The sequence below is a fragment of the Leptopilina heterotoma genome, unplaced genomic scaffold (genome assembly GCF_015476425.1).
Source record: "Leptopilina heterotoma isolate Lh14 unplaced genomic scaffold, ASM1547642v1 Lhet_246, whole genome shotgun sequence".
NCBI classification, from domain to species: domain Eukaryota; kingdom Metazoa; phylum Arthropoda; class Insecta; order Hymenoptera; family Figitidae; genus Leptopilina; species Leptopilina heterotoma.
In genome coordinates, this window is record NW_025110962.1 from 713256 (window position 1) to 725472 (window position 12217).

The window sequence follows — 12217 nt, forward strand, 5'->3', positions numbered from 1 at the left end:
CAATAAAGTGTACTTTATTGTATGTATACTTCATTGATCGCTCGCTGGTCAATAAAATACCCATTATTAACCTAGGGCAATAATGGACACTTTTTATTAACTGCTGCTGTCAAGTCAATAAACTGGCCATTATTGCCCACAGGTAAGTAAAATACCCATTATTGCCCTAGGTTAATAATGGATAATTTATTGACCCTAGTTACCCTAGGGCAATAATGGACAGTTTATTGACTTGTCAATAAAAAAGGGTTAATAAAAGTTGTTAATAAAAAGTGTCCATTATTGCCCTAGGGTAACTAGGGTCAATAAAGTATCCATTATTAACCTAGGGCAATAATAAACACTTTTTATTAACTGCTGCTGACAAGTCAATAAAGTACTCATTATTACCCTAGGGAAATAATGGACACTTTTTTGACCAGTTGGGTTATGAGGAGGAAAAAGACAATATTCTGACTGAAAATCAGGGAAAACAAAATCAAATTTTTTTGTGTCAAGATTCTAAAATATTTCAGTTTAATCAATTTTAGAAAAACACAAATTTGTATATAACTATTGTATGTATATTTTTTTTTGACATTTTTGTAGAAAGTACATTTTTACATTATTATTATTATCATTACATATCTGTAGATTATGTGGATGAAATGGTAAGAAATTGTTTACAAGAAAATTTCCATCGGTTGATACAAGTTAAAGATGCATAGCATGAATTATATTGTAAAGAAAAGAAAAACTGTTATTTATAAATTGGAAAAAACCCAAAAATTGTTAATTTTAAAAGAAGGAAGAAACGGGATAAATTTATTAAATTCCTATAATAAGTAAATTTAATCTGAACAACTGTTATCCTCAGCGCATTTATCATTTTTCACTTCTATTCTCAATGGTGAACGGCCTTTTGTTCTCGAATGACTGCCGAGTCGGGATCTTAAATCGCCCCTTAATGTTTCTCTCAAGTCCCTTCTTGGCGTTTGTCTTGAACTGTAAAGTTAATAACAAAATTAATATGAAAATTAATAGTAAATAATAAAATTAATAATCAATAAATATTTATATACCATTTAATGCGAGAAGTGAGTATATTTATTTTTTATTTGTTCCCATTTTTTATTTCTATTTATTAGGTTTCTGAAGTTAGCGTCGACGCTAAAGCGTCAAAAAAAGGTTTTTCTTCTACGCAACCGAAAGAAATTAAACAATTTTTCCAAACATCTTGAGTTACTCAACAAATTACTCAACAAATTTTGAGTTAAAATCAAATCAAAAGAAATATAAAGAAAAAAAATGAAATATTTTTATTTTTTTTTTGTAGGATAAAATTTTAACGTACCTGTTGTTTACGGCTTTTACTTCACTTTTAACAGCGGTACGATGTAATCTAGTCCAAACAGTGGATGCAATTTGTGGTTTACGTGGCACAACCTTGATTACACTTCCTTTTGGACCTCTCACTTCTTTCTCGGATATTTCATCATCTTCTTCTTCTTCTTCTTCCTCTCCTTCTTCATCATCGTTTTCATCATTATCGCTTTCTTCGCCGTCCTCCTTTTCAGTTTCCTCGTCCTCCTCATTCTCCTCCACTACATCTTCAACTTCACCTTCCTCTTGCTCTTCAGCAATATTTTCAACCTCTTGTTCCTCACCCTCAGACTCGAGAATTTCACCTTCCTCTTCCTAAAAATAAATTTCCCTTTTAAAAATATTAATCCATTAGGATTCAAAATTAAACAAAAGAATAAATTAATAAAAACTCCATACCTCCGAGAGATGTGCTCTTGTATTTTCATAATTCGTAATTACAATCTGAATCGCATCTCGTACAGGTTCCTTTTTCACTTTACCGAGTCTCGATCTTAGGTCACTTTGAACATTATGGACCTCCTAGATAAAAAAAAAAAAGGTTCAAAAAGAATGTTGTAAATTATAAATTATTTATGTTATTTATTACTTTTTCAGGTGAGGAAAATGGTTTAATTTCTCCACTTGAGAACGCCAGAATCGTCACCAGATGGCGGGAAATCTGGCCATCTAACGGTGACCTTGGCGTTCGCAGGTGGAGAGTATCATTTCCACTTTTAATCCGTCCCATTGCCCTTACGTCGGTACTATGCAAGTTGTTTGAGAAACTTATTCAGTCCAGATTGGAGCATGAAATGGAGAGTAGGGGTTTGATTTCCATACATCAATACGGGTTTAGAAAGAGAAGATCAGCAGTAGACGGGGTAGCTACTTTTGTAGCTGATACCATGAACGGTTTTACCAAATCCTTGAACACAGCGGCCATTTCAATAGACATAAAGGGAGCATTTAATAATGTTCGACCAGCTATTCTTAATAGGATTCTCAACGATTTTAATTTTCATCCATGTATAATAAATTTTATTACACATATAACAAACAAACGATATATTTCTTTTAAACCAGATGGCTCGGATGCCAGGACGTGCGCGGTGGGAGTTCCACAGGGTGGGGTTTTATCACCTCTGTTGTTTAACCTGTACTTACATGACATTGAAACATACCTCCCACATAACATGAAACATATTATGTATGCAGACGACCTATTGATTTATATTAGGTTTGACAAAAATGAAAATATATCAGAAGATTTATCTGCAGCTATTAACAGCCTGTCGGAATGGCTCAGAAGCGTTGGTTTGGATGTGGCTCCATCGAAAACGGTTGGATGTATCTTCACTAGGTCCAGATCTTCTTTTGATAATCTACGAGTGGTAATAGGGGGTAATACTGTAGTGTTTTCTGACAACATGAAACATTTGGGTGTTTTATTAGATCGAAAACTGATATGGACTCCACACATTAAAATGTTGGCTGATAAGGCCACTAGAGCCTTGGGTATTTTAAAGATTGTTTCCCGAGCAACCTGGGGTACATCCCCAACTCTCGCTCTTATGGTCTACCGTAACCTTATTCGTGCCATTTTGGACTGGGGCTCTCCTCTCTTCATGCATGCTTCAAACACAAGCTTGAAGCTGCTTGATCGAGTTCAATCAGCCTCTTTAAGAACTGCCCTGGGATGTCTCTGTTCGACCCCCATACCGGTGCTTCTTTCTGAGGCAAATGAGCCTCCCCTTTATCTCAGAAGACTAACTCTGATTAACTCTTTCATAGGCAGAAATTGTATATGGAGAGGCAACCCACTTTCGGAGATTTTACAGGAGTTAGTAACTAATTCAGAATTACCTACATGTAAAATTAAAAAAAAGGAAAATATTCCTTTAAGTAATGAATTTGCTCGTTTGTTACCGTTGATAGAGGGATGCGACCGCACGCAAAGGCCGGCTTACTTTGATTGGTCTTGGAAGTCACTTTCTCAGGATGTAGCCACTGATACCTTTTCTGGTAAACGCCTGGAGGCTCTGGATCACCCTGAATCTGGGCTCCGGGAACTCCTGGCATCAGATTATGGGAATTATGTACCGATTTTCACTGATGCATCTTTGAACCCTAAGACAAATCTTGCAGCCTCAGCCTTCCATGATAAACTTAATAACTACACACAAGGTACACCTTTGCAACCATTTATTTCGATTATATCTGCTGAACTTCATGCTATATACTCCGCAATTGTTTATGCTATAAACACGGGCCTTTCCCAGGTCCTTATTATATCTGACTCACTTTACTCAATCAATAGAATTAATAATAGTTTACTTTTTAAAGATAACCCGAATTTAGTTTATAAAATCCGTCAATTGATTTTTCCTACACATCCTACTATACATAATACCACTTTCAAATTCTTGTGGGTTCCCTCCCATTCCCAAATAGAGGGTAACGAATTTGTTGATGGAGTCTCGCGTGAAATTAACAAGGGCCAAAACAGGGTTTATATAGGACCTTCTTGGTCGGACTTTAAAGAGATGGTCCTTGTCCCGGACAAATTAGCATGGACAAGAAGTCTTTGGCCCTACACGGATAGGGATTTGACGGGACACGGATACTTCTCGAGAGTTTCATACAAGTCTAAAAGACCCTGGTTTGAGGACTTCTCTTTACCAAGAAGCTGGATAAATATTATAACCAGACTTCGTTCGGGTCATACATTTACTTCTAACCATTTTGAAAGAATGAATTGGAATAGGGAAATGCACTGTGACTGTGGTGAGGACAGACGATCATTGGACCATGTCATTACCTCTTGTCCGATATTGGCCCCGGCACGTGTGAAATTGATGCAATTTTTTTTTTTTTTTTTTTTTTTTTTTTTTTTTTTTTTTTTTTTTATTAACCAAAATGATCGAGTTCCCAATCCGGATTCAATAACCGATCTGGCATTTGAACCTAATGAAACAACTGTCAGGGAGCTGGGACGATTTTTCACATTTGGCGGGAAATTTATTTAAAAGACATTTACTTTGTCAACCAATTTCGTAAAATTTGCATAATATTGATCTCTGACCACAGTGTGACGACGACCCGACTTAACAATTACTTTCCTGAAACATCATTCCATGACATGACAATATCGAATCTCAAAATATATCCAACAACAAATACCATCTTCAACGCCTCCTGGAGACCTGGACTGACAACCCGGACTTCCATCTGATGTGGATTTGCGACTCGCTCTTTCCAACTCTCTGACATAAATAAAGAGCATGGAAATCGTTTCTAGAAAGTTATATGCACATTGGCACACCAAATATAGACATAGTAATCGAACTCTACTTTTATTCTTCTTTTTAGTGTTGTTCTGACAGTTGGCAAAGCCTTAAGTCATTTAAGAAGAAGAAGAAGAAGAAAAAGGAGCTTTCCAACTAAAAAAAAGTAATAAAAAAGTAGCTATCGAAAAATTAAACTTGAAGATGTATATTTTATATTCCTACCTTTTCCTAATTTTCATCAAAAATATTAACTTCTTTCTTATCATGCTAATAAATTGAATTCCTGCAACGAATTTTATTATTCATGAAAGAATTTAAATATTTATAAAAATAATTTAATTCTTACGAAGAATTTTATAAAATTTTTAAATAATTGATTTCAATTATCCAAATTCTAATTTAAATAATAATTGAATTCCTAAGAAATTTTAATATTCATGCGAAAAGAATTGAATTCTTATGAAGATTTTTACAAATTTTTTTTTTAAATAATTGAATTCTGTTTGGAAATTTTATTAAAATAGTTATTTTATTAAAATTCAATGATTGAAAATCATTGAATTGCGAAAAGTTTTTAAAAATAATTCAATTTTACAAAGAATTCTATTAAAATTTTTGGCAATAATATTGAATGTCTGTTTGGTATTTTATTAATTTTTTTTTGAAAATAATTGAAATCCTAAAAAGCATTTTATTATTTGTGAAAACAATTGAATTCTTGTGAATAGTGAAAGATTTTATTAGAATTTTTTTAAATAATTAAATTTCCAAGAAAAAATTTATTATTTTTAAAAATAATTAAATTCTTATGATGAATATTGTTATTTATGAAAGGAATTGAATTTTGCAAAGAATTTTATTAAAATGCCTGAAAATAATAGAAATTTCAGGAATTAGTTTGTTATTTATCGACATACAAAGAATTTAAGAGAAAACATTTTTTTAAATAATGGATTTTTTCGAGGAATTGAAATTAAGTTTTTAAGAATAATTACATTTTTTGATCAATTCTTGTAAAAATGTATTAAAAATAATTGAAATCCCGCGATGAATTTTATTATTTATGAAAATAATTGTATTCCTGAGAAGAATTTTATTATTTATGAAAATAATTGAATTATTGCGAAAAATTTTATTAAAATGTTTAAAGAGAATTAAATTTCGGTGAAAAACTTTTCATTTTTGAAAATAATTGAATTCTTCATAAGAATTTTATGAACATTGTTTTAAATAATTGTTTTCGAAATATAATAAATATTATGAAAATTTTATTTTAAATAATTGAATTCTTGAGGAAAACTTTATTTGTGAAAATAATTGAATTTTTTTATTAATTAATTTAAAATAGTATTATAAAATTAATTGAAAATCTTCAATGAGTTTTATTATTTACAAAAGTAATTGAATTCTTGCTTAGAATTTTATCAAAAATTTTTTAAAAAAATTTAATTTTCATGTAAAATGTTATTATTAACGTGAAAGTAATTGAATTATTGTGAAGAATTGTATAAAACTTTTTTTTAAATAATTGATTTTATCGAAATTTTTTTGAAAATGCTATTCTAAATTAATTGAATTCTTGTGGAAATTTTATTATTTATGAAAATAATTGATTTATGGATGAATTTTATCAATTTTTTTAAATTCAATTAGGTATTTTCAAAAAATATTCGAAATTCAATTATTTTCAATATCTAGTATTTTCATAAAATTTCGCAAAAGAATTCAATTATTTAAACAAAAATTGATCAAATTCACCCGAAATTCAATTATTTTCATAAATAATAAAATTTCTTCAGGAATTTAATTAATTTAGAATAGCATTTTCAAAAAAATTTCAATAAAATCAATTATTTAACAAAATTTTTATATAATTATTTACAATAATTCAATTACTTCCACTAATAATAACTTTTACATGGAAATTCAATTTTTTAAAAAATTTTTTAATAAAACTCTAAGCAAGAATTAAATTATTTTCATAAATAATAAAACTCTTTGAAAAATTTCAATTATTTTTATAATACTAATTTTAAATTAATTAATCGTTTTAAAGAATTTGATTATAATTTTTCAGAATTATTTTATGATTTCTAGTATTAACGAATTTAAAGTAGTGGAAATTCTAAAAAAAAAGCAGAAATAGTAGTTTTTAGTGGATGGAATCTAAAAAAGTACTCAAATAGTAGCATAACGTAAAAAGAGCTGTAAATAGTAGGTTTTAGTAGATGAGTGCGAAGTCTGCATAGGAAAATATTTTCCAACCTGTATGCGTTGTTGATGACGACGTTTTTTAACTTTCGCCTCCTCATCATCGGCACGCATTCGCATTCGTGGTATTTTACTTTTTGTGAACCATTCCTCCTCACTGTCACTGCAAGATTCACTTTCATCTGATTCTTCCGATTCGGGCAATTGCTCTTGCTGTCTTGTTGTTTTCAAACCCAATCTCTCTTTGATATGCGACGACTGCTCTACGAATGGTTGTTTGCGAATAAAATCCTCCTCAACAGTGTCGCCGACACCCCAATTTTGCGACAAATCACCCCATGGATTCTTTTTCACATTTGCTTTCATCTCTTCATCAGACGAATGACCTTTCACTTTCTTTTTACTCTGTGTTGTTTGTCTGTACGTTCGTTTTCTCGATTCCGTTAAAATTCCCTTAACACCTGAAAAATTAGTTAACAATTAATTTACTAAAAGTGATCATTTTCAAATGGTGACAAGTTTTTTCTAAGAATATCAAATTGAGACAAGAAACGAATCAAAAGTGTTGCGAAGCAACATTTTGATTCGTTTTTTGTCTCAATTTGATATTCTTAGAAAAATTGTGTGAAAATAAAAAGAAGAAGAAAAGAAAAAAAGAAAAATACCTCCAAAGTTGGGATTTCCATATTTCTTGTAATATTCGCTCATTTTTTCAGCGCGTGGTTGTTTCTTATCACTTTTAGTGGCGAATCTCATGAAAATATCCTTTGATTTTGAATTAATAATTCCCTTTCTCCAAATTCCGGGCGGTAGAGGATAATCAATATCCTTCAAATGAATTTCAGTGTCGTTCGAACTTTTTAAATTATTGTATTCATCGAAATTTTCTTCATCCTCTTTAGTGGGACAATCGGCATTTGTTTCATTAGATGTGACCGTTTCGGGTAAATTTCGATTGCTTATTCCTATTATTTTTTTTGACAAACCAACTAAAGCCCTTGCGGCCGATGCAGAATCTAACCAAACAACATTGCCTAAGGGAAAAAAATTAATCAATTTCTTCAATATATCAAAATAAATAAAGATAATAATAAAATAATATAAGGGGAAAAAAATTATTCAATTTATTCAATATATCAAAATTAATCAAGATAATAAAAAAAATTGATAAATAATGATAATATTGAAATAAATATATAAAGGGAAAGAATTAAATTAAATTCTCACACGAAACATCATTGATCCATTCTAAAGAAGCGGGAGCATAATCTTCAAAATATTTAAATACATCTTTTGTACTCATTTCATCAGTTCCTCTTATATGCAAGACATTGAGACGGAAATTTTTTGTATTTTCATTTTCTTCCGTTATTCCCATGCTGTAAAATAATTACAGAGATTAATTTAGCTGAAGGCTAAATATTGAATATAACTTCATAGAAGAAAATAATTTTTACAGAATAAATAAACAATTAAATCATCAAATTTGATAATTTCTAATTATAGCGGCAAAAAAGAAGTAGAAAACTTTTCTGCAATATCAAACATTAGAAAAAAGAATAAATAAATTACCTATTATACAAATCTTGATACTCTTGTAAACGCGAAAAAATTTGTTTATCATTTAATCCAAATCGTTTAGCACGTTCTTCAATTTTTTGCTTTCCCTCATCGCTAAAAATGTCTATTCCAGTTAAAAAGGCACCAGCTCTATTTTCATATCTTGCTTCCGGTTGCTGTGGATTTTAAGAAAAATTATCATTTATTTCACTTTCAAATTTTTTGAAAACAGAAATAAAATAAAGGAAATAAAAGATTTAAAGTAAAAAAAGAAATAAAATTAAAAAAATTATAGATTACAAATTATTAAATTATTAAATTAAAAAAAATAAATTACATATTAATTTTTTAAAAATCGGTTTATTCCAACCAATCGGTTTATTTTTTTAACATTCGTAACAGAAAATAAAATTTACAATATGAAAAATATAAAAATTTTAAATAAATAAATCCAATATTAATTCATAAATAAATAAATAAATATTAATATCTAACCAAAAAATTAATAAAAAAAACATTCGTCAGCAAGTGAACGATTTACCCTTCAAACGTCAGAGAAAACAGAGTTTGGAATCAGAACTATAAAATAAATTAGAATCGAAATTATAAATAAATAATTATAGAATGAATAAAATAAAATAAATTATTCAAATTAAATATTTTAAATTTTAGTTACAATAATTAAAATAAATAAATTAAGTTGAGATTAACATACCTATAAAAAATTAGAAATATCTAATTTTATAATAAATAAATATTAATTTTAAAATTTAAATATTAAAATTACAGTTAAATAAATTAACACTAATTAACATTGACATTATAATAACACACAACAGAAAAGTTAAAAATGTACTCAAATAAATTAAAATAAAATTTAAAAAAACTCAAAATTAAAATTGAACTCCAAAAACTATCGATTCTGTACATCAATTGTTAAATAAAGATAAAGACAGAAACAAAAGAAATGAGAACAAAGAACAGGTGAAATGAACAATCGAAGTATTAATTAATGGAAATAATTCAAAATCATTTCGTATGAACTATCAAAATTATCTAAGTCAGTTATTTTATTAAAACTATATTATTTCCTTCCTTTTTTATGAAAAACATTTCTGAGAATAGTCTTTTACTAAGGTTCAATATCTAAAATTCTAAAACTTCAAATTTATTACATTTTATAAAATGTGGAAAAGAATCATTTTTGAAATTTGTTAAGTGGTTACTAATAACATTATGATATTTTACATTTAATTCAATATTACTCTTATGTTCTTTAGTGCGAATTAATTAATAAAGGAATTAAAATTGAAAAAACAAATAAAATTTAAAAAATAAAAGAAGTAAAATTAAAAAAAGGAAAAATATAATATAATTAAAAAAGAAAAAATGAAATAAAATTAAAAATAGAAAAAAGAAATGAAATTTCTTATCCTAGGGATAACCGATGCTTTTTTAGAAAAGTATCTCTAAAATATCCCCAGGATATTTTTGGAGTAAATTATAAATATCCAATTTTTTTAGATATTTATAGCATTTTATGTTTTAAAAATGTTATTTTAAAATATCCTGAATATCAAAATACTGTTTGGGATTTTGTTGAGAAATTAAAAGGCAGGTGTAATAAAAATAAACAAAGTTGTATAACCAAAGTATTACTTCTTTTTTTAGTGATTTATATACAAGAAACATTATATTTAAATTATTTACATCAATTATCGTAGAAATTAAAAGGTATACTTACATTCTCGACTTCTCTCGAAGTTGGTGATGCTGAATTACTTATTAATTCACTTTCAATTAAATCATCAAAATTGGAAGCATCTTCTTCAACCTCCATGGGCTCAAATACTTGACTCATTTTGAAATTTGTGTTTCGTCTTTTTTTTCACACTTTTGTCACATTTAAACTAAAAATAATTTAAATATAATATATAGCTTTATTTTAATTATCCATAAAGTATTATATGGAAATAAATGTAAATAACTTGATGCTTTTAAGTGTTGTTGGTTATATCATTGATTATATAGTTAGGTAGATAGATGCGGGAGTAGAATGGTGAAGAAAGCTATTAAAGTCTGTACCCAAGTACGCAGGTATACTCAGTGCTAGGGCAGGACCCCGATTTTGGGATTAGAAAGTTTCTCGCGTTAACCACAATTCCAGGGTCGCTGTGTTCGAAATGTGGAGTGTATAGAATTAGGTATGCTTTCAATATATCATCAACTAAAATAATAATTACTAATTTAGTTGATATTTTTTCACACAGGAATTTCATGTAAACTAATGTATAATAGTGTCTTTTCTTCATTTTATCAGTTAAATTAGACCTGATTGTCAGGGAGGGAGTGTTAACAAACTTTTGGAGATGTTTTCATGTTACGTAACATGACTTTTTAACTTCATTTTCACTTCACTTTACTTTCACTCGACATTCAATTCCACATCCACTGCATTTTACTTTCACTCGAAATTCACTTCCACTTCACTTTACATTCACTCGACATTCACTTCACTTTTATGTTACTGATTACGTAATGTAATAGTGAAGTGAAAGTGAAGTGCATGTCGAGGGAAAGTGAAGTGAAAGTAAAATTAAAGTAACGTTAGAGTGAAGTGAAAGTTAAAAAAAAATTTATCATTTTATTATTAAACAATTTTTAATTTAAATTAAGTTAACAAATAAATAGTTCGCCTATTTTCAGGTGAAAAATTTATCTTTTTTCTAATGTCTTTAGAATTATGTCGCTATTAATAGTTAGTTGTATATAAACATTGTTCAAAAAACATTATTTGTTAATGTTATAAACAAATTAAGTTAACAAATGAACTGTTCATTTATTTATAGTCGAAATAGGATCGTTTTTTAATCGTTTTAGAATTATTTTACTAAAAACATTTTTAATAGATATTTTTCATAAGGTATAATTTTTTAATGTTATAAACAAATTAAGTTAACAAATCAACTGTTCATTTGTTTATAATCGAAATGTGACAGTTATTTTTCTAATCATTTTACAATTACTTTAGGAATAACATTTCTTATAAATATTTTTTATAAGATATCATTTGTTAATGTTATAAACAAATTAGTTTAACAAATTAATTATTCATTTGTTTAAAGTCGAAATTCAAATGTTATTGGTAAAGTAATTGTAAAAAGATTAGTAAAAAACGATATTATTTCAACTTTAAACAAATGAATAATTAATTTGTTAACCTAATTTGTTTATAACATTAACAAATTATACCTTATAAAAAATATTTATAAGAAATGTTATTCCTAAAGTAATTGTAAAATGATTAGAAAAATAACTGTCACATTTCGATTATAAACAAATGAACAGTTCATTTGTTAACTTAATTTGTTTATAACATTAAAAAATGATACCTTATGAAAAATATCTATAAAAAATGTTATTGGTAAAATAATTCTAAAACGATTAAGAAACGATGCCATTTCGACTATAAACAAATGATACAATACTATAAACAAATGACTATTTTATTTGTTAACTTAATTTGTTTATAACATTAACAAATTATTCTTTATGAAAAATATTCTAGTTATTTAGTTATTTCTAAAGTAATTGTAAAACGATTAGAAAAATTACTATACCATTTCGAGTATAAACAAAAGAACAGTTCATTTGTTAACTTAATTTGTTTATAACATGAAAAAATTATGTATATTTTATGAAAAATATCTGTAAAAAATGTTATTTCTAAAGTAATTTTAAAACGGTTAGAGAAAAAACGATATTATTTCGAGTTTAAACAAATGAAAAGTTAACTTGTTAACTTAATTTGTTTA

At 27.6% G+C, this 12217-nt stretch overlaps 1 protein-coding gene across 1 annotated transcript; it reads right to left on the reverse strand.

Moving 5' to 3' along the window:
• Nucleotides 1–547: 547 nt before the first annotated feature.
• Nucleotides 548–10442, reverse strand: LOC122503155 (nuclear cap-binding protein subunit 3-like). The gene is made up of 8 exons (XM_043613600.1): nucleotides 10147–10442; nucleotides 8415–8578; nucleotides 8070–8221; nucleotides 7508–7876; nucleotides 6897–7303; nucleotides 1762–1884; nucleotides 1334–1677; nucleotides 548–984 (listed from the first exon to the last, which is right to left on the reverse strand). The coding sequence occupies exons 1-8, from the start codon at nucleotides 10261–10263 to the stop codon at nucleotides 831–833; spliced, it is 1830 nt and encodes a 609-aa protein (XP_043469535.1). The 5' UTR covers nucleotides 10264–10442; the 3' UTR covers nucleotides 548–830.
• Between the last annotated feature and the right edge of the window lie 1775 nt (nucleotides 10443–12217).

Bases quoted from the DNA above. Each gene is read 5' to 3' on its own strand.
- LOC122503155 (XM_043613600.1), bottom strand. From the start codon at position 10,263: ATGAGTCAAGTATTTGAGCCCATGGAGGTTGAAGAAGATGCTTCCAAT. The intron at 7,304-7,507 runs GTATTTTTCTTT...CTAATTTTTCAG, and splicing joins TGGAAATCCCAACTTTGGAG to GTGTTAAGGGAATTTTAACG. The intron at 1,678-1,761 runs GTATGGAGTTTT...ATTTATTTTTAG, and splicing joins CAAGAGCACATCTCTCGGAG to GAAGAGGAAGGTGAAATTCT.